General features: G+C 43.6%; 1 protein-coding gene across 18 annotated transcripts in view; it reads right to left on the bottom strand.

Annotated features, from left to right (window-relative positions):
- ADAMTS9 (ADAM metallopeptidase with thrombospondin type 1 motif 9) overlaps positions 1-23588 on the bottom strand; it is a 232660-nt gene that overhangs the window by 50057 nt on the left and 159015 nt on the right. For 12 of the 18 annotated variants that reach the window (XR_012334666.1, XR_012334665.1, XR_012334680.1 and 9 more), the window contains 3 exons: positions 15244-15338; positions 11620-13319; positions 11395-11453 (listed from right to left, as the gene is read on the bottom strand). Coding sequence is in view for 1 of the 18 variants with exons in the window: in XM_073811332.1 (XP_073667433.1) it covers positions 15249-15338 (90 nt within the window). In the remaining 17 variants the exon portion in view is untranslated. The remainder of the gene's footprint in view (positions 1-11394; positions 11454-11619; positions 13320-15243; positions 15339-23588) is intronic. The other 6 variants (XR_012334670.1, XR_012334673.1, XR_012334672.1 and 3 more) reach the window with 5 other exon arrangements.

Below are 23588 nucleotides of genomic sequence, written 5' to 3' on the forward strand. Positions count from 1 at the left end.
GGCAAGGAACTGAGGGCAGCCCCTGGCCAACAGCCTGTAAAGGACTGAATCTTGTCAATAGCTATGAGAGTGAGCTTGGAAGCAGATCGCTCCCCAGTCAGCCTAGAGGTGTCTACAACATCCCTGACTGTAGCCTGTAAGAGACCCTAAAGGGGTCTCAGACCCAGCTAACCATACCTGGAGTCCTGACCCACAGATGCTGCTGTGACATCACACCAATGTGTGTTAAGTTAATAAGTTCGGAGGTGATTTGTTATGCAGCATTAGATGATAGACAGATATATAGACAGATAAACAGATATATCAATAGATTAACTATATACCATTATTATAGAGATTTACCATAATTCATTTAACTAATCTATTATTAATGGGCATTTAGGTTATTTCCGAGACTTCTGCTATTATAAATAATGCTGTATTACACACGTATTAGTCCACTCATGCCTTTAGGAAAGCATTCTTTTTTTTTTTATTGAGATATAATTGACATGTAACATTCTATTAGTTTCAAGTGTAGGACATAATGATTCAACATTTGTATACATGGTGGAATGATCACCACAATGAGTCTAGTTAACATCCATCACCACAGGATGATCTACTCTCTTAGGAACTTTCAAATATGAAATATAGTATCGTTAGCTATAGGTTAATAATTAAGGTACACTCCTACTTTTGAGAATGATTAAATTATCCTCCAGAAGTTTCACCAATTTCTATTGCAAAACACTGCTGAAAAGCATTGCAGAGGTAGAGAACACTCGGGCAAATATTGAGTATTATCAATTTTTCCTCACTTGATAGATGAAAAAAATTATCCTTGATGTTTTAATCTATATTCTATTGATTTATGAACTAAACTGGGCAGTTTTCATCTGCTGGTCATTTTTTTAATTAAAAAAAAAACAGACTGCTTGTGTCTTTTAAACATTTTTCTTCAATTTTCTTTTATTCTCATCCTTTCTCTGTTTTGTTTGTTCATTTTTCTTCAGTAAACACTTATTTTTTAAAAACAGCTTGCTCATCATCTTTGTAAACGGGAATAATGCCTTAATCTGGCAAACATTTTCCTCCCAGTTTGTAATTTATCTTTAGGCCTTGTTTATGGGTTTCCTTGTTTTTTTTTTGTTTTTGTCTCTAAAGGTTTTACTTTTATGTGGTTAAATTGCTAATTTTTCTTCTTTATAACTTCTGGGATTTGCGTCATTTCCAAAAATAATAATCATCTTAGTGGAAGATGCTGGTAATGACAAGGATGACGATGGTGATGATGGTGGAGGGAGGGAGGGGAAGGACGATATTTACTTCCTTTATTGTGGGCCAGTCACTGTTCTAGGAGCCTGATGCACATTATTGCACTTAATCCCTGAATTGTCTTCTGAGTTCAATGCCATTATAACTGATGTACAAATGAGGAAACTGAGTTCTAGGGAAGTAAGCAACTTGTCCAGATTTTAGAAACTGCACTCTTCACCACCACACACTTGCAAAGGCTGTTTTTGATGCTGTTTCTCCATGAGTTTATGCCAACACAGAGCCCTGTGGTCTGTGACCGCCAAGCCAACTCCACTTCCTGGGTGCTGGGGATGATTACAATGCTTTTTCATTACCAAGGAAACCTTTTATTCCACAGGAAAGTGGAGCCATAAATGATCGAGCGCACACAAGGAGACAGAAATGGAAATCGTTGCTAAAAACCAGCTCCTACCTGAGCGACGGATTAGGACTCAGAACAGAAGCGTGGCCTTTTGGAATTGCTCACATCCTGTACCAATTAAGCGTTTGGGGAAGCCGACAACGGCTTCCTGATGTGGAAATCACTTTGAAACGTGTAGGCTGGTAGTTAAAGCCATTAGTCCCACTTGGGCTTCAAGGACAACTACAAAGAAAATATTTTGTAAATTGCACAAGAAGCATGGATTTGCCCGATCCCTGGGTTAGCCCAAACTGGTCAAGCAATTGCTTTTAACACTTTATTTCCTAAGTGGACTAATACCTGGGGAGATGGAAAACAAACTTGACTTCAGACAACATGAGGGCTTCTTAAAAGCCGCAGGTCTCTGCACCAGACAGCTGCTGAGTGAAGAGCTTGGCTCTTTCCTCGGACAAAGACTTTTTATTTCAGGCCCAAGTTCTGGAGGGGGGGGCGGGCAGGGGGGATGCAAATGAGCCCAGCGCCTCTTGCCTGACCTTTCCTTGATGGAATGGGGATGGCTGCTCCAGCGGAAAGGACACAGAGGCAGCATTTCTAAGTGTTGCTCAGTCATATTAAAAGTTGAACCCCAAAGACAAATGCAACAGGAGCAAAGTCTAACCAATTAAGTGGAAACTGACTTCATCTTAACTTCACAGGGCCTGTGGCTCTCAACTGTTGGTATCTAGTCCAGAATATATTTGAGCAATCACAGGAAATATTCCCGGCGGGACTCTTTTCTTCCTTTCTCTGCTCGCTCATGTGAAACAAGGTTCTAAATTTTCTCTTCTTTCTGCGAGCAAGCTCTCTGGTGTGACAGGTCAGTGTGTCAGGAGTGAGGAGGTATGGGCTCCAGTCTTGGTACCGTCCTTTCACTAATTTAATGCCCTGGACACAGCTGCTTCGGGTCTCGTGCACGCTGAGTGCGTAAGCCCCTGGGTTTGGGAGTCAGGCTATCAGACTCTCTTAACCTTCGATTTTCTCATCTTTAAAATGGGAATTTAAAAAGGGGCTCCCCCATAGAGCCGTCATGATGGTTCCATGAGAGGACACGTGCAAAGCACTTAGGGCTCAGGGTGAATGGCACCCCCTGGAGTTGTGCAACGGAATGGCTCTGGCCTGTCACGTAGTGTATGAGTCAGGGTTCTCCAGAGAAACAGAACCAACAGGAGATATCTACCTATAGATATCAATATGAAATAGAGGTATATTTATACATAGATATAAATATGGACTATACCTATAGCTATGGCTATCTCTCTGTATAGATACATAATATATAATATTCTATTCTATCTATCATCTATCTAGAAAGATTTATTTAGGGAAGAGATTTATTTTATGGCTCATGCAATTGTGAAGGTTAGAAAATCCGAAATTTGCAACTGCAGGCTGCAGAACCAGGCAAGAGTTGCTGCTGCCGTCTGATGGCAGAACTCCTTCTTCCTCAGGGGGCCTCACGCTTTCTCTCCAGGCTTTCAGCTGATGGCTGAGCCTCCGCCACAGTGTAGAGGGTAACCTGCTTTACTCAACTCTACTGATTTTTTTTTTTGGCTGCGTTGGGTCTTTGCTGCTGTGCACGGGCTCTTCTCTAGCTGCAGCGAGCCGGCCGGGGGCGATTCCTCGTTGACGTGCGCGGGATCCTCACCGCGGTGGCCTCTGCCGCTGCAGAGCACGGGCTCCAGGCACGTGGGCCTCAGTAGCGGCAGCAGGAGGGCCCAGCAGTTGTGGTCCGCGGGCTCCAGAGCGCAGGCCCAGCCGCTGTGGCGCATGGGCCCAGCCGCTCCGCGTGTGGAACATGCGGGATCTTCCTCGACCAGGGCTCGAACCCGTGTCCCTTGCACTGGTAGGTGGACCCCCCAACCACTGCGCCACCCGGGAAGTCCCTCCACTGATTTAAATGTTAATCATATTTGAAAAATACCTTCCCAGCAACATCTAGACTGGTGTCTGACTCAAAACTTGGTACCATGGCCTGGCCAAGCTGACACATAAAATTAACCATCACACATAGTAAATGCTCAATAAATGCAGTTTTATGATGCTTGGGATATAGTTCTTATTATTGTTGTTGATCTATATATCCTTTCAGGCCCCTTCTAGCCCTGACGGTATCCTCTGATACACAGCTTTCATTTACACTTTGGGAAGGGAAACAGAAAGAACTACGGTATTTTGCGAACAAGTGGAGCCTGAGGAAGGCACATACATGAAAACGCAGTTTTCTCAACTCTAGGACATGGAGTGGAGGTAAGAGTGTGGGCCAATACCTTCATACCTTTCCCACGGTACCCCTTCCCAAAGTAAACCATGGTTTCTATAGCATTTAGTCAGTTTCTAGTAGCTAAGAGATACTGAGTACTTAACACAGGCAGTGTTCCAAGTGCTTTAAATGTAGGAGCACATTGAGGCCTCACAGCAACCACGTGCCATGGGTACCATTATTATCCCTCATCCCACTGAAGAGGAAGGGGGGGGTCGGGGAGTGTACGAGTCTTGTCCCAGGTCACACGGCTAGGGAGTGAGGGAAGCAAGACAAGCCATTCCATCTTGTTCTAGAGCTTATGGGTACCAACTGCATGCTCACAGAGGACAAATACGAAGTGCTTGGGTGACAGGGTGAAGGGAACTGACACTGCCTGGACAGCCTCACTGCTGCATGAAAGAAGAGGCTCTGAAAGGTAGCTTTCCCTAGTCTACACAGGATCACTTGGGGAGCCTATTAAAAGGCAGATTCTCAGGTTCCACACCTAAGGATACTGATTAAGCTTGGTGGTATGCCCACGAACCACAAAGGGACCCCCTGAAGTCTCCTGCCTTGGCCCAGAGTATGCTGGGGCCGAGAAGGCTCCCAGATGTGTACCCATTCTACGGTATTGTGAAACTTAGCACCAAGCACTGAAGAGATATCCTGGCTTAACAAGAACGATGAAGAAGGCACTGTTACCAAGGGTACCTATGAAAGTTTCTATACTTAATAATGGCTCATGTCCTAGAAGGCTGTTATAACATAAAGATGGCCCTATAAGCCTTGATGGCAGGTCAGATCTATCCAAGCATGAGAGAGATTCAGAATTCAGTGCACCATCACTTTAGTACCATAAGAATTCTATGTCCTGGGAAGCATATGCAAGAGCACAAAATTCTTGACAAGTTCAAAAGTCTTTGGACCAAGACAGGAAGATGTCTATATATATAAGGGCCACATGCCAAAGCCAATGAAGCAATCTAACTGTTATAGAGTTTGGAATGCCGGTGGAAAAATCGCGTAATATGTAGAATTTGAATCCAGGAACATGGGCTATGGGAACATCCCTCTCTTGAAGTTGAAGTTCACTGACATAAAGGTCAGTGTGGCTCACTGGGAATTTGGACAATCACGTCAGCATCTGGCCAATCTCTCTAGTCCTTAAATGTGTGGAAAATGTAGTAGACAGAATAATGACCCCTCACTCCCACCCCAAAGATGTCCACATACCAATTTCCAAATCTGGGAATACGTGACCTTTCTTTTGACAGGGGACTTTGCAGATATCATATCAAGGTAAGGATCTTAAAATAGGGAAATCATCCCGGGTTACCTGATGGACCCAATGCAATCACAAGGATCCTTAAAAGAAGGAGGCAAGTGAGTCAGAGTTAGGAAAAGGTGATGTGATGAAGGAAGCAGAAGTAGAAGGGGACACAGAGACTGGAAGATGCGACGATACTGGCTTCCAAGATGAGGGGAGGGGCCACCAGCTAAGGAATGCAGGCAGCCTCTAGAAGCTGGAAGAGCCAAGGACACAGATTCTCCCCTAGAGAACAGAGAAGGAATGCAGGTCTACTAACCCACTTTAGATGTCTGACCTTCACAACTATAAGATAATAAACCTATATTGTTTTAAGGCTGGTTTGAGGTAATTTGTTATGGCAGCAACAGGAAATAGAGAGCCGCAGAGCAGCTCTCTGCCCAGCAGAGGACTCCGGCTTTCTGAAGACCCAGGCCTGAGCCCGAAGCAGCAAGCGCCCCAGGAGCCCCAGAAGACAGGTGCTGGGCTGGTACAGGACCTGCCCGGTGGCCTTGGGGAGCATCCCAGGGCCTTGCTGACATGCTTTTCTATCGAATCCCCACCTGTTCCTATTTAATCCTCACTAAAGAGCATCTACAGCCTAAAAAAAAAAAAAATACACAAGTCTTCCCTAGATGGAGTGAGAAGAACCATCCCAGTCTCTGCTGTTCCAACTCTTATGCTCGAGGAGAACCTCTGGTTTTTACAACAGTTGGATGAGCTCACAACTTTTACTCACGCTAAGAGCAAGATTTAGAATACAAAAATGTCTAAGGGAATCAGAACCACTATTAAGATTTTTGGTTTTAGGGACATGTGAAAATTTGATAGCTTATGTAATTGTCATAATTTTAAACATCTGAAATATTAGAGTAGTAGCTTATAAGGCCAATTTAAAACATGTCATTGAGGGCTTCCCTGGTGGCACAGTGGTTAAGAATCCACCTGCCAGGGCTTCCCTGGTGGTGCAGTGGTGGGGGCTCCGCCTGCCGATTCAGGGGACACGGGTTCGTGTCCCGGTCCAGGAGGATCCCACATGCCGCGGAGCGGCTGGGCCCGTGAGCCATGGCCGCTGAGTCTGCGCGGCCGGAGCCTGTGCTCTGCAATGTGAGAGGCCACAACAGTGAGAGGCCCGCGTACCGCAAAAAAAAACCAAACAAACATGTCATTGGGTACTTGATTTTCATTTGTAATTTTAAGTTAAAACCATTCTAAATCAACTTGCCACTTAGGAGTATTTAAAAGAACTTTAAGGTCACTGATTTACGTAATATTTATATTTTTATATTTATAAAAATTATCTAAGTACTCAGAAATATTTACCTCTGTCAGATAATTAAAGGGCTTAAGACAGGAAAACGTCATTAAATATATAAATAGCATATAAAATATTTAAAGGCTTTTTGTTGAGTAAGTGACGAATGGAGAAAATATTGTTCAAAAGTTTTTAAAAAGTAATTGCTAAAAAGTAGGCTGATAAAATAAATAGTAAAATAAATAGTAAAATAATAGGATTTGTAAGCCGAACTCCAAAGCTGAAGGAAGAGCTAGGTTTTTGAACTTGTAAATGTAATAAACTGAATATTAATTGTCTTTTCTACCTACAGACACCATTTGATCTAACTGTAACTCTCCTATCAACAGCCTGCAAGGCATTTGATTCTAAATCCTAATAAAGTGACATAGTATAAGTTATATAGGAATTTTATCTTCTTTCCCTTGTAACTGAATGCCCTTTTTATTAGCACTTTAAATATTTGCTCCTTCTGTCCTTATCAGAAATCACTGCAATTAATAATGCTATAAAATTGGCTGTATCACCTACTGAACAGAAAAAACATGTGTCTAGGGCTACACCAAAGATGGTCTTCAGGTTTCAGGGGAAAAATTGATATTTGGTATTACTTTAAAAAATAGACTTCATGGGGGAAAAAAACCCTAAATTCATGGTCTGAGGTACATATTTAAGGGGAGTAGCATAAACTTTTTAGGGCCTAGGGCCTCTAAAGGTTTTATACACACCCTGAAAAATCACCTCTAAAATACCAGCAGAAATAAACTGCAGGTTTAATAGTGCAATGCCTAGACTTGATACCAAAATAACAGAGCAGGACCTCTCAGGCCATCTGTCGGTGGCAGAGAGAGTTTCCACACCCACTGCGGTTGGTGCCAGGCTTTTATGGTTATCCAGGGCTTTGTTAGGAGCTATGTAAGTTCATAAAGAAGAAATTCCTGACCACCCTGTTTAAAACAGCAACATGCTCACCCTGGGGCGCCGGGCATCCCTCCTTCTTCTCCCTTCTTTATTTCTTCCTCTGGTACTTCCTTACCATACTAGGTTTTGCTTACTCTTTATTACTTTTGTATGAATCAGAAGAGAAAGAAACATTGACACGCTAAGGCAAAAACAGACACGGGGCTTCCCTGGTGGCGCGGTGGTTGAGAGTCCGCCTGCCGATGCAGGGGACACGGGTTTGTGCCCCGGTCTGGGAGGATCCCACGTGCCACGGAGCGGCTGGGCCCGTGAGCCATGGCCGCTGAGCCTGCGCGTCCGGAGCCTGTGCTCCGCAACTGGAGAGGCCACAACAGTGAGAGGCCCGCGTACTGCAAAAAAAAAAAAAAAAAAAAAAAACACAGACACGTGTGAAAGCTTTGGGGTATGAAAGTTCTTGGGATTCAGGGAGAAGCATGATGTGCCACGATGGTATATGGGTGGCTATCATGGAAAATACGCTCAGATCTATTACTGGAAAAGAACTGCAGAGTGCCTTACTTGCTCATTTGTTTATTTTCTCTCTCATCTGTCACCACTAAAATGTAAGCTCTGAAGGGCAGAGATTCTTGTGGGTCTTGTTCACTGCTTGTGGCAGAGCAGCTAATCTGCCCAGGGGCCATCCTTCCCTCCTTCTTTTTAGTCATGGAAGCCCCACCTCCACTCAGCATTAGCGGGGCACATGGTTGCCAACTAGAGCACATTTCCTCTTGCTTCTAAATCAGGCTCTGCACCTAAGCAATTGCTAATAAACTGTGAATATAGAGATTATCATACTAAGTGAAGTCAGACAGAGAAAGACAAATATCATATGATACCACTTATATGTGGAATCTAAAAACAAATGACACAAATGAACTTATTTACAAAACAGAAACAGACTGAGAAAACAAACTTCTGGTAACCAAAGGATAAAGGTGGGACTGGGGAGGATAAATTAGGAGTTTGGGATTAACATATACACACTACTGTATTTAAAATAGATAATCAAGAGTGACCTACTGTATAGCACAGGGAACTCTACTCAATACTCTGTAATAACCTATATGGGAAAAGAATCTGGAAAAGAAGAGATAAATGTATATGTATAACTAAATCACTTTTGCTGTAAACCTGAAACTAACACAATATTGTAAATCAACTATACTCCAGTATTAAAAATTTTTTTTTAAGTCATTTTTTAATTTTCAGGTATTGCCTGAAAATGATTGGCCCCTTCCTGCAGACTGGACACAGACATAGTGAGGATGAACCACATAAGGACACCACCTCAAGAAAGGCCAGGCCACAAAACAGAAGGAGCCCAAGTCCTCTGAAGACATACAGAACAGAGTCACGTAGCAGGCCCAGCTGCCTGCTGACTTCTACATGGCGAACGAGAGAAAAATAAATGTCAGTCTTATTCTGGGGTCTCTTTCTTACAGCTCTGTGATGAACTGAATTGTGTTTTCCCAAAATTCATATGTTGAAGCCCTGACCCCAAATATGACTGAACTTGGAGATATGGATTATAAGGGTTAAATGAGGTCATAAAGGAGGGTCCCTATCCAACAGGGACTGGTATCCTTATAAGAAGAGGAAGACACACCTACCTCTCTCTCTCTCTCTCTCTCTCTCTCTCTCTCTCAATGCTCACACCAAGGAAAGGACACAGTGAGAAGATAGCTGTCTACAAGCAAGGAAGAGAGGCCTCACTAGATATCAACCCTGGTGGCGCCTTGATATTGGACTTCTGGCCTCCAGAACTATGAGAGAATACATTTCTGTTGCTTACAATACCCACACTGCGGTGTTTTGTTATGGCAGCCCCAGTGGACTGACACAGACTCTTAGCCTGTACCCTAATACAGCTGACACTTGAACAACACGGGGGTTAATCCACCTATTACTTACTGTGTTCTCTGTATCCACAGTTCTTCCATAGCTGTAGATACAACTAATGCCAGGCCAGGTAGTGCTGTAGCATTTACTATTGAAAACTATTCACGCCTAAACGAACCTGTGCAGTTCAAGTTTGTGTTGTTCAAGGATCAACGGTACACTGCTGCATCCCTAGTGCCTAGAACAATGACTGGAAATTAGCAGATGTGCAACAAATAGTATGTGGATAAACAGTGAATAGAACACAAAGACAATATTTAATCTGTACGGTGCTGTAAAGATATAAAGAATGAACAGAATCTGATAGATTATATCTGTGCATTCACCCATCCAAACATTCATCTTTCTATCACCCGGGTTGTATTTTCAGGCAAATGAACCCTCATCTTTGGATTCTGATCAGAGCCTTCTCTCCCACAGGCCACCCCGAATCTACCCACTGTCAGCCCCTGTTAATTTTACCACCTCTATCACTCTATAGTTTTCTACCATTACAACGGTCACATCTCCAGCCCAGATCCTATTATCTCTTGCTTACTTTATGATCATTGCTTCCAAACCATTCCCTCTTGTCAGTGTAGTTGAACCTGTTGCGGAGACTTCTAATTGCTTCTCTTAAGTCTATTTCGTCTTCCGGGAACAGATCCCTCATTTTATTTAGTTTGGCAATATACTCTGTGAAATAACCCTAATTCTCCACTGCTTCTGCGGCCTAGGTGTAAGACAGGACTCAATTCTGGCTGAGCAGATCCAAGTGGAATTTGTTGGGTGAGGTTTCTGGAAAACCTCTTTCACCGAGTAGAAAGCTGGGACGAGGCTACTTTTTACCCTTTCCCCCACTCCTTTACTTTTATTTATTTTTTTTTGTGGTACGCGGGCCCCTCACCGCTGCGGCCTCTCCCGCCGCAGAGCACAGGCTCCAGACGCGCAGGCCCAGAGGCCATGGCTCACGGGGCCAGCCGCCCCGCGGCATGTGGGACCTTCCCGGACCGGGGCACGAACTCGTGTCCCCTGCATCAGCAGGCGGACTCTCAACCACTGTGCCACCAGGGAAGCCCCCACTCCTTTGTTTTTGTTGCCTAGAATTTGGGAGTGATTGCTGGAGCTCTAGCAGCCATATGGAAATAGGGAGGACTGAGGAGAGAAGGAGATAAAGAAACTATGTCCCTGAGGAGTTTGTGGAGCTGCCATACCAGCCCTGGATCGCCTATCTCCAGGCTTCTTGAATATAACAGTGAAATACACTTTTTAACGTGTAAGCCATTGCAGTCAGGTCTCTGTAATTATCAGCTGAACGCAATTCCTAACTGATACAGAACCCATGGCTTTCACGCTGCCGGCTTAAACGTGCGGATGCGTATTTTGAGTGCAGCTATAGAAAACGCAATCCCGCACGGTAGACAGGAGGCATTTCAATAGCCTCATTTTACACATCTTTATCCTACTACGGTTCAGGATGCTACAGTTACTAGATGTCAGAGAAAGGACTAGAACCCAAGTCTCAGATGAAGCTGAGGGGTGACAAGGAACTATGGAACTATGGTGTGAGCTATGGGATTTGGAGATTTTATACTCGCACACATGCATGTGCATGCAACCACATACACACACACGGAATCTCCTGTGGATATGTGTTGCTTTTGCCTGTCTCCATACCATCTACCCTTTTCTGGTAACACAACCCTTCTCTTCTGGGACAGCTGGTCTTTCAACTGAAGTTGGTGATCACGTGCCTCTAGGTGGGCACATAAGCCCAGCCGTCTTGACAATGTGATTGGTCCAGAAGTAGTCATGTAACCCAATCAGAGCCAAAGTTCTTTCTGAGACTGTCACTTATTCACTGTATGTGACCTTGGGCCCATGTGTATCTTGAAGGCTCTGTCTCCTTATACAAAAAATGATGGCAAGTCTATTACCTGCTCCACTTGGTGGTTCTAAGAATGAGCTAAAACGATTTAGTAAAGGGCCCCGGCATATGGTGGATATTCACTTACTATTAGCTGTTCATTAGATTTCTTTGGAAAGCTCTCAATTCCCAGGACACCGTCAGTCTCTAGAATAGAAACTACTGTTACATAATATTAACAATTAAGCCCCCAAACCCCACTTAAATCTCCTCTTCTGTTTGCTCACTTGTTCCCCATCACACAAACAAGAGGTTTCTGTCTCTAAGTTTCAGAATAACCACTTCAACTGATTTAAGTGATGAAAAGACAAACCTTGGGGACAGTCCCCATTCTTTATCTGTCTCCAGAATGACAAACACAATCAATGGGATTAAGAAAGTCTGCATTTCTTCTCAGTCCGGAAATCTTAAAAACTAGAGATATGTTCATTCCAATTTGAATCAAGAGTCCAGAAACCATGTGAAACACAAATGTTTGGATGTGGTCATGGTATTTATTCATAGTATATTTTCACACTGTATTAATAATGGAGGATAACACTTATTCATATATTGATATAACTTCCTGGAGCACTCTGGAGTTTGTTTGGCTTTGGGGAATGCTGCCAGGTTTCTCCTAATCTCTTTGGTTTTTGGAAATGGGAGGGCTCCTCAAATCGAGTGTCTGACATGGGCCGTGACCTTTCTTCAATCAGGCTGGAAGGGCAGAAAGACCACGGCTTTGGCACTTCCATTTTGGAAAGGAGAAAAACACAGGACTTCCAAAGATGAATGGAATCCAAAGATTAATGGGCAATGAGAAAGACTCAGGCATCTTGTACTCCACAGTTCATTTCTTCTCATAAATGCCACCAATTACTGCAGCAGCCATGGACACTGGCAGGGTTTCAGGCTCAGGGCTCAAAGGCGTCAAGTCACCAGCTAATATTTTCATACAAAAGTCAATCCTGATGACTAAGAATCCGGTTCTGAGTTTCTCCAGGTGTGCTGAGGTGTCGAAGGTCACCCCCACCCCGTGCATCCTCTGTCGCAATTGTTAACACAGACACCATTTCAGAATCTTGGCAAAACGCTGAGCGGCTCTCATTTGCTTAATGTCACTCTGTAATGAAGCTGCTTGGGGGACCCTCCATTTAACCACAGAGAGACCAAGGCACCATGAACTGAAGTAAAGTATTGATAAGAATAACAACAACAAGAACAAAGTCCAACTCTCTTCCCAAAAAGGCATGTCCAAAAACAGGGGTAAACAGTTGGTCTTATTTTTTCCAAGTGATTCTGTCCACTGGAAGTTGTCCTTTAGCTTCTCCCTTTTATTAAAAGCGTTTACATTTCTGAGTCTGACGATCACTTAAATACATACAACATTAGCACCAAGGCAGCCACTTTTTTCCCAGAGATCACGTGAAACTGAATAGATATTTAACATAATTAATAGCTGGTACAAACTGTGACATGACTGAATTACTGATTGGCTAATGATACGTTCCTAGAAAGGCCAAAAATGTCCTCATACGATTCTTGTAGCACCTTGATGGCGGCTAGGTTGTTTTTTTAAAAAAAATTACGGTTTTAAAAAAGTAACAATAAAACATTTACAGATAGAACGTAAACAATAGTGTACCGTGATAAGGAAGGATCACTTTTGTCAAAGTACTACATATAATGTAGAGTACGTAAAATGCAGCGGTCTGACTGCAGGGGACAAAAGAACGTGAAAGGCAGTCAGAAAAGAACCATTTTACGTACAAAAATATTACATCACAATAAATAATTTCAAACATAAATATTAAACTTTACATCATAAGGATATTCCACATTTATATACACACACATACATACATGTGTATATATGTGTGTATATACGTATATATATATGCATATGTACACACACACACAGGCATACAAGTCCTCACACACAAGCACGCTCACACACATACACCCAAATTTTAAGGTGGAGGTATTTCATCACTATCCTTCATCCATCCCATAACGGCTTCCTCTTCAGAGCACCTGAAAACAAATGAACCAACCAGGAAATGTAAATCTTCTGTCTCAAATGATGTAAGTCAAGAGAAGGTAAACCATAAATTTGTACATAGAGAACTTGAAAATAACACTTACTATTTTCTCTGGATTTAAAAGATAACACTTGCTACAAGAAACATGGAAATTCCAGGGGTGTATAGAGAATAAAATAAAAACCATTAGCCTGTGATTCCCCCAACCTGAGATAACGTTCTTCAAATACTGCTGTATTTCCTTCTAGCCTTTTTTACACATGCACGTAAATGTTATGTATCTGTGCTCACTCGAATGTTACTGTACATAAAATACATATAAAATTTACTTTATTGGATATAAAATATATAAAATACATATTGAATGGGAATCTCTAATGGATACCTGCTGACTCTGCCTGTCTCTCTCCCCTCTTTTCTGATAAACTCCTTCTGGTTCTTTGGCAACCATCCCTCTTCCAGATGAAGCTGTCAGTCAGTCACCCAACTCTAGGTGGGTATATGATCCTAGTCTCCTGGACATTGTGATTGGTTTGGAAATGGCCACGTGACAAATCAGAGCCAGAGTTCTTGTGCAGAACAGATGCCAGAGATGAGCATTTACTTGGAGCCGTGAGCTGTAAAGATGATGTAAGCCTAGAACCGCCAGGGAACATGGTGTGGAGGAGATGATCTGCCTGAGAATGAAGCCACTTAAGAAGCAAGCATTGTTGATGGATGGAGAAAGAAAGAGTCCTGATGACTCTGAGCATCTAGATCCAGCCATGCCTGAAGTCAGACTGCCGCTTGGACATCTCAGTTACTTAAGACAGTAAGTTTCTTTTTCTTTCTCTCTTTTTTTTTCCCCCCGTGGCCTCCTGAAGTGGAAATAATCCTAATGTGAGATCATAAGGTTGAATATGGATTTTTAATTAAACACTGACACTGATACGTAAGTGTCAACTAGGTATTCCTTTGCCAGGATCCTGAAGAGCCTAACGGGGTAATGGGCTGCTGGAAGCTTGAGGGAAGTTGTAGGAGGGTCGCCTGAGTTGGCTGAGCCCTTGTACGTAAAAGGCACTGGGATGAGAAAAAGAGTGATCAGTTCAGTCCTCTGCCCAGCAGAGGGACAACGTGCTGGCATACTATAGTTATACCAGGAATTGTCAAACTTTAACAGGCACGACTCTCCTGCGGATCTGTTAAAGTGCAGATTCTGACTCTGTAGGTCTAGGAGGAGGCCTGAGATTTTGCACTCCTAGTAAGTCCCCACGCGATGCGGATCACGCCGGTCCTTGGATCCCACTGTGAGTTACAAGCGTGCGGAAGAGTACATTAACTGAGAGGCTCTGGGGTAGGGCACTCCTGGGTTATTGCCAAGGGAATCCATCTGACCTTAAGCCAGCTACTTAACTGCTGTGGATCTCAGCTTCCATCTGTAAAATGAGGATAACAGCCCCAGACTGTGGCTTTGTGGTGAGGATTCACTGAAATAATGCCTGCCCGGCGCTCAGCACGGTGCCTGACACACAGTCAGGGCTTCATGAACGTCATTTATATTACACTTGGAACACGCCTTGGCAGTATTTCTCAAAGGGTGATCTGTGCGTTACCTGCATCAGAATTCCCTGCGTTAAAAATACAGGTTCTTGGATCCACCAGAGACTTAATGAAGCAGGACTTCTAGAGATGGAGCCCAGTAAGCAGCACTTTTAATAAGCACTACAGAGGAATCTGGTACAGGACGTCTAGGGACTGCATGTCCAAGAATGGAGCACAGACGGCCTCAGGCACATGAGGATAGATGAGCAGGAGAGACAAAGGTCAAATAGCACTGAGTCAGCTTCACCTGCCTAGGGGCCAACGACCCGCCCACATCTGCTAATCATTAGGCTACAGAAAGAATGAGACAGAGTCAGGGACAGACAGACACTTACCGTGACTATAAAACTCGAACCTCCAGGCCAGTGCCAGAGGATGGAGCACATTTTCCACAGTAACCACCGCATTTCCCTACGACCCGGGTACCATCCTGCAAAAAGATGCATCATCTTAGTTCACCTGCTTGGCTCATAGGTTTCCAGGGCTTGCACTGGCTTTTAGGGAAATCATTCCTGTACACACAGTAGGTAGCACTTCTGAATAGAAGTGGGGCCCAACATCCTCACCATGGTCTAAAGTAGGGGCTGATGAATGATGGCCTGTGGGCCCGTTTTTGTATGGCCCACATCTTCGCAGATTACGTCCTCTCGGAGAATGAGAAAACACTAGGGCAGAAAAACTGAAGTGTAATTTACCTGTACTTCTTCTACACAGACCATTCATGGAGACTAATTCTTTAGTCCCTTCACACTCAGCATGGTCTTCTCAAATAAACAACTGAAAAGTCTCAGTAAAATCTACCTACTGATCGAGAACCAAAGGAAACCACTCAAAAGCACTGCTTTGCTTTTTTTAAAAAACAACTTTATTTTTATTTACTTATTTTTGGCTGTGTTGGGTCTTTGTTGCTGTGCGTGGACTTTCTCTAGTTGTGGCGAGCTGGGGCTACTCTTCGTTGCGGTGCGTGGGCTTCTCACTGCGGTGGCTTCTCTTGTTGCAGAGCACGGGCTCTAGGCCCATGGGCTTTAGTAGTTGTGGCACGCGGGCTCAGTAGTTGTGGCTCATGGGCTCTAGAGCGCAGGCTCAGTAGTTGTGGCATACGGGCTTAGTTGCTCAGTGGCGTGTGGGATCTTCCCAGACCAGGGCTCGAACCCACGTCCCCTGGGCAGGTGGATTCTTAACCACTGTGCCACCAGGGAAGTTCTTTGCTTTTTAACTGATTACTGATGTAGCTCCCAATGTTAAGAACAGCATTTATATTTTATAGTTAAGAAGCAAACCGAGAATACTACTTCTTGATACGTGGAAATGATATAAAATTCAAATTTCAGGGTCCATAAAATTTTATTGCAACACAGCCACGTTCATTCATTTCCCTCATGTCTGTGGCTGCTTTCAAGTTACTACAGCAGGAGTGAGTGGTCAGGATGGCCCTTGCAGTCTCACGCTGCTACCCTGCACACACGTCACAGTGACACAGTGTAACGTGATAGCGTTTTGAGTGCCATGAGTGTTGCTATATCATAATATTTCCTTTCGTTTCTTTTATTACCAGTATATGTCAAAACAAGAAAAGACGACAAAAGTAGACTTTACTACTGCACTTTATTATTTTAAGATTTTTTTTTTGATGTGGACCATTTTTTAAAGTCTTTATTCAATTTGTTACAACATTGCTTCCATTTTATGTTTTGTTGTTTTTGGCCATGAGGCACGTGGGTTCTTACCTCCCCGACCAGGGATCGAACCCGCACCGCCTGCGTTGGAAGCTGAAGTCTTAACCACTGGACTGCCAGGGAAGTCCTGACTATTGCACTTTTAAGGTACAGTAGCATGTGGATTATTCTGTTGTCACATTTAGATGGCAAAGCATTGTGCTCATCATGCAATGGCACTGCCGCTGCGCTAAAAGAATACAAGATACCAACCTCACCACATGCAGCACGTGTCACAATACTCCCAACTCACAGGAGAGCGACGGTCAAGCATTTAGAAAACTTAGAGTATCTCACCATAGTGTAATGCTTCACAAAAATAAAAAATCAAAATGAGTAAGAATAAAAGATGAAAATGTGTAAGTTTCCAAATGGCTCATTTGTTAGCAAAACAAATAAATGTTTTCTTTGAGTTAATGATATCTTGTTTAATTGTAATTGCTGAAGAAATGTGTCCACAGAAAAGCAACTTGTTTAAGACTGTTATCCTTTGGGTAAGACCAGTTGCTCAACAATTTAATGACATTTGGGAGCCGCATCAATAATCAATTAAAAAACAAAGCGAATAATTGGAGTGGTTTCCTTTGGCTTTTGGTGAGTAGATAGATTTTACTGATACTCTTCAGTTGTTTATTTGAGGAGACCATGCTGAGTTTGAAGTGATCAAAGAATTAGTCTCCATGAATGGTCTGTGTGGAAGTATTTCAAAGAGGTTGAGAAAACACTAGCGCAGAAAAACTGAAGTGTAATCTGCTAAGATGCGTTCACAACTAATCATGGTAAGAAATATGTGCGGAGCGGGAAAAGCTTTAGTTGGACCAATTTACAAAGCTTGTGAAAATGTAAGATGTTTAAAGCCTGTGATTATTCATTGTGGAAAATACGTGGACCTACCTGGTGTTACAGAACCGGTGGTGTTAATGATGAACTTCTTTTTCTATCATAAACTTAACCTGCATCAGTTTTGGAAATTTGGGGTCAGGACCAGAAGCTGAATACCCTGACTTATCCTAACACACAGCAGATTGATGACTCAGCAGTGGTAGTTTTACTGTGATTTTGAGCTCAGGGGTGGGATTAAAAATGTTCTGAACAAGAAGAACTGTTCTCAATCACTGTCATTGAACACTTAATGGCTTTGGACATTATCTTTTGCTACTGACTTGATAATGTTTCTTAATGAATGGGAGCTAAAATTACAAGGCAAAAACTGCACTTATAGGCAAAAGTTATACTGTGGTAAAGTCATTTCAATAACTAACATTGTTTGAATCATAAATCACATTAAGGCAGGTTGCACACTTCCCACTCTGTCAAATGTTAAAACAAGAAGCTTTATCGCTATTCCACGTACATTTATAGTGGATGTATTTTCTGAGCATGAAATACAGTTCCAGCAGTATCTTTGGACTTGGACGTAAGCGCAAAGGAAATTTTCATATTTCAAAATCCATCTAATGAGGTAATTGAGGGGCTTCCATCTCACCTTCAATTACAAGTGATTCATCTGTAATGTAATGACACGCTGAAAGGCAGATATCAAGTGAAAAATCTAATAGAATTCTACCAACACCTGCCAAGGCATGAATATGGTCAATTAAAATGATATGGTTGTGGACAATATTAGTATTTGGCAATACCTATCCCTGCAAAATGACATTTATAAAGATGAAGTACAGAAGATCTCATTTCAGATCCGCATTAACAAATAAACATTTAGAATCAATTTTGACAGCAGAGAACACTAATTAAGCAAAATGTTGTCCTCTCTCAATATTTCATACTTTTCCTTGGTAGATCTGGATAACAAAAATTTATACTCAATTATTATTACACTTTGAATTGAATCACTAAAATTTTTATGTCAATTTGTTCTTGCTCTTGTCGTATAAATACATATATAATATCAATATGTATGCCAGCATATTGGCTGGCAAAGTCTAAAATATTTACTAGCTGGTCCTTTACAGAAAAAGGTTGCTGAACCCTGGTCTCCAACCTTGTACGGGCTGACCCTGCCTGCCTGTCTGGATTTGTCTTGTCCCATCTTTTCTCTCTACTCCCGCTCCTCCGCATTTCTTTGGGTTGTTCTTCTAACACGCCTCTTATAACACAGGGCCTTTGCACATGCTACTCCTCTCACTGGAACGCTCTTCCCTCGCCCTCTCTGTGTGCACTGGACCACCCAACTTTTGCCCAGTATATTCTTCAGAACCCAGCCCAGAGGCCACTTCCCCTGAGAAACCTTTCTGACGCAGTTACCTGCTGCACAGCACCCTATAACATGGGGTAGTTCTCTCTTTATGTCTGTCTTCCCCCTAGAATGTAAGCCCCATGATGGCAAGGCTGGTGCCTCGTTAAAATCCGAGGGTTTCCAGAAGCTAGCTGTGTGTGGCTCATGACGGTTCTAATACACATCTGGTGAATGAGTGAAAGAAGAAGGCTGAACAGGTACACCCTTCTTGGTGAACTGCAATTCAGATGGCCCTGCTAATCAGTCCCCTCAATGCTCCCCCGTGGTATGAAAAGCTCCTTGCTTCACTGTGGCACCATATACCCCAGTCTGAAAATTACCATGTCATGTGAGCCACCCCCTACCCCTGACTGCTGAACAAGGTCTGGCATCTAAGGTGTTTTACATTTTCCTCTACTGGGACTAACAGTGGTGTGAACCATACTTGTGCATGCATTTCAGGATATCTTTGGGCTGTATTTGATTCATATGGTCAAACTATGAAAGTCTCTTGAAAACAATGGATACTCTCACTTAAAAAAAAAAGAAAAAGGAAAAAGAAGAAACTTTCCCAGTTTGCAGAAAAAAAAACCAAACAGAAAAAATAGTTCTACTCTTTTAAAAATGTGCATGTTTTTGATTATGAGTGAGGTTAAGTTGGGAGATCGATTTCCATCACCCTACTTGGTCTTGGTTTTAGGGACCCCTGTTAGTTCTGGAGCTAGTCTGATATTACCAACTAGATTTGATGCCAGAACAACTGGTTTTCTAGCCAGGAACTTTTTCCCTAAGCTGAAGTGTACGTCTGGTGGCCCTAAGGATGCTGACATAGTAGGAATGTCTTTTGTCTCATCAAAGCTTATTTTTTACCCAAACTCTTCCTGCTCTGGCAGCAGAGATCAGATTGCCTCAGGCTTGTATCATGTCTTTAATAACCTCTTTAGGGCTTCCCTGGTGGCGCAGTGGTTGACAGTCTGCCTGTCGATGCAGGGGACGCGGGTTCGTACCCCGGTCCGGGAAGATCCCACATGCCGCGGAGAGGCTGGGCTTGTGAGCCATGGCCGCTGAGCCTGCGCGTCCGGAGTCTGTGCTCCGCAACGGGGGAGGCCACAACGGTGAGAGGCCCGCGTACCGCAAAAAAACAACAAAAAAACCCCTCTTTAAACCTCCGTTTCCTGGTGCATCTGTAAAATGGGGATAATATGAGTCTCCCCTTATAGGTTTGCTGCAAATGAAAGGAAGCATACAAAGTGCTCAGCATAGCAGTTGGCCTAATGTAGTACTCTGTAAGTATTAGCGATCATTGTCATAAAGGTGTTTTTTATGTGTGGATTACCATCATAGCCTGTTCATGGAGGTGAGGAGCAGCCTGAGTAAGGACAAAATCGCTGATACTAGCTCTGCAATGTTCATGTTACTGCATTAACTAGGACTCAATTTGATTTAGGTAAAGCCTGAACTAAAACTTACTTCTATTACAGAATAAAAAAAATATACCGAGAAAATGAATAGCAAATACATGATTGTCATGGAAACAGTGCCTATTTCAGAGAAAAATGGTATGTTTTCCAGCACTTTTGAAGCACCCGCTCCCATACAATGAAACACTAATTGGAAAGCATTTTTATTTCTTCATTAAAGCAAGCCCTCTAGAAATCTCTTTTCTATAAATATTTTGTTAGTAGAGTTTGAGCTATTACATATAATTAAAATGAATGACCTCTGTTCCATTAAGAACAGTTTATAGGGCTTCCCCGGTGGCACAGTGGCTAAGAATCTGCCTGCCAATGCAGGGGACACGGGTTCGAGCCCTGGCCCGGGAAGGTCCCACATGCCGCGTAGCAACTAAGCCCATGCACCACAACTACTGAGCCCGCGTGCCACAGCTACTGAAGCCTGCGTGCCTAAAGTCCGTGCTCCACAACAAGAGAAGCCACCGCAATGAGAAGCCCGCGCACCGCAATGAAGAGTAGCCCCTGCTCGCCGCAACTAGAGAAAAGCTGAATAGTTTACAGTTCATACTTTTCACTCCTTTCTCTGCTTTTTGCAGTCAATGTGACCAAGGTAGGTTGACTCATGTAATTTAGCAAAGCCAACACATCTGTGATTGAAATGTGCTTATCTGCATTTCTTTGGAGGATGCTGGGGATGAAACTGCCCATAAAACACAGTATTTGTTTTTTTTTTCCCGACTATAGTCCAAACCACACTTATATATATGAATATATGTATAAACATCTAATCTTCTATCGGTTTGTACAGAATAAAATGTACACATCTATAAAAGGTAGTTTCACTCTACTTGTCTGTAATATGATTTTCATACTTGGTGGATAATTGGGTTTTCACAAATGAATTGTGGGTTAGGAGGCAGCTTATGGTAGATAAATGAGGACTGATACTATGCTTGCTATGTGCGTGCACACACACAGGTATTTATCACGTGACCTTAACTCCACCGGTTGCAAATGAACTAAAAGATTAAAAGACAGGAACTGAGTCCATCTCCCCCACGGTCATGCAACTTTCATTAATTTTTAATTTCAAAGCAATTCTTCCATTTATAGCTCTTCCCCTAGAATAAGGAATGACTGTTGGGCCCCAAGGCCAGGTACCTCAGAAACACAGGTCCCCAGCCCTCTGTGGACCCTGCCCATCCCCCAGGTACCCGAAGCAGCACAGAGCCCTGAGGGTACCTCTCCCATCCTGCCTAAATGAACCTCCCTTCACTGTGCCTGGCTCTGAAGGCCATTCCGGAACTTCCTCCTGGACAGAAGGCCAGACAACAGCTCTGAGAAGGGGCATCTCTCTGGGGGTGGGGGGATCGTCCGGATGGGGCCTGAGGACCCTTTCACATCCTGAGCACATTCATGAGTTGAGGATGCACAGAATATCACTGGCAAAGGAGCTCAGAACGCCAACCTGTGCTCTCCAATCTCACAGCCGGGCCAAGCCCCCCTTTCTGTCTGGCTGCCCCTCACACACAAGCAGAGTAGAAACTCGGTATCCCTAAGTCGAGCCGGTACAGCTGAAGCATCTGTCTAGAGGTCCATCCCTGGGTCCAGGGGGCGTCCCACATGCCTTACTCCCAGGTGAGGCAGGGCCCACATAGACAAAAATCCACGTGGTGCAGTGGGGGCCAGCCAGGTCCAGGCTCAGCCTCTGCTCAGGCTGCAGTCCCTTGTCCTTCCATTGCTAGCAAGCCTGCTTCCTTCATCACCTTGACCAATCCTGCAACCTTAAGGCAAGCCTCAGGCCTATGAAAATGTTGTAACATTAACAGCTAATACTTACTGTGCCCCTGCTGCCTGCCCAGTGACATGTAAACAGCTTTATCTCCCTATTTCATTTATGCTCCGCAAGAACCCAACTGGGTAAGGACCACCAAGGTCCTCATTTTATGCGTGAAGAAACGGAGACCCCTGAGAAGTTAAATAACTTGCCCAAGGTGGCAAGGCTAGTAACAGCACATCCAGTGATCTGACTTAAGGGTCTGGGGCTTAACCTCTGTACACTGCAGCCTCTGTAGGCTTTGATTTCAGTACCCTTCCAAGAATCTGATGAGAAAGCTGGAGGAACGGGATTGAATGCATATACACTGCCCAATACATAGGGGCTGTTTCAATAGCAAAAATCATTATTCTTATACACACACAGGCAGTCAAGAATGAACCTTGACACTGGGTCTTGTTTTTACCAGATTTGTTCCTGCTGGTGAGACCACGTTCCTGCCCTGCACGTGGTTCTGGTAATTCAGTTCTACCCTGAATGACTAGAGTTTTCCTTTAGTTTCGCCTGGGGAAAACATTTTATCGCCAAGCAGGTTTGGAAAATGGGAGGGTTTCGTTGTGTTTTTCTCTCTGTAGCTCCCAGCAGAAAAGTGAAGGGAAGTGAGAGTGATGATGTGCCGGGTGAATCAAATCAGGGCTATTTGGAGAAGGGCTTAGGACTGGCCAGGATCTGCGTGCCGTAGAGGACACCAGCCTCGGTCCCTCAGAAGCAAGACGGTGCTCAGTCATGGTGGGAGCAGGACATTACACAGTTTTCTAGAGTGTGTTCCATGGACCACTGGTAATTCAGGGAAATTAAAAGGTATAACTTTGAAAAGAAGGCTCTGCGGTTGGTTTAACTTAGGTCAGTGATTCCTAAAATGTGATCCCAGACCAGGGCATCGGCATCACCTGGAAAACTGTTGAAAGTGTACATTTCAGGCCCCTCCCCAGGCTGGCTGTGTTTTAGCAAGTCCTGGCCCAAGTTTGAGAACGAATGATTTAGGGAAATGCTGGTTTGAATAAAACCACACAGGTTTCCCTCCTGTACACTTTATTCCACCCTAAAATACACACATGCTTACTGCGACTCTTCAAGAAGGAAAAAAAATATACAATTTTCCCAAGTGTCTTTGCCTGCGGGAGCCTATTTTCCTGGAGTATCCCTAGGGGATGCTGCTCTGTGGACCGCATAGCAGGTCAGGCACACGAAGCATCATTTCTCGGGGCTGCTAGGAGCTAGAGATTGCTCAGTGCTGGCTCCTGGGGATTCATAAGGAGTGTTCGACAGACCCTTGAGATTAATTTTGAGCTCAGGCTCTCTGAGCTGTCATGGAACACCAAGATTTAAAAAAAAAAAAAGTGCTGACAGGCAATTATGAAACCAATTCCCTTCAACACAGGCGTAATCCCCCCAAAGCTGGGGAAACAGCCAGCCCGTCTTGGCAGGGCAGTAATCTTTG

This window comes from Tursiops truncatus, chromosome 10, assembly GCF_011762595.2.
Source record: "Tursiops truncatus isolate mTurTru1 chromosome 10, mTurTru1.mat.Y, whole genome shotgun sequence".
Taxonomy (NCBI): Eukaryota; Metazoa; Chordata; class Mammalia; order Artiodactyla; family Delphinidae; genus Tursiops; species Tursiops truncatus.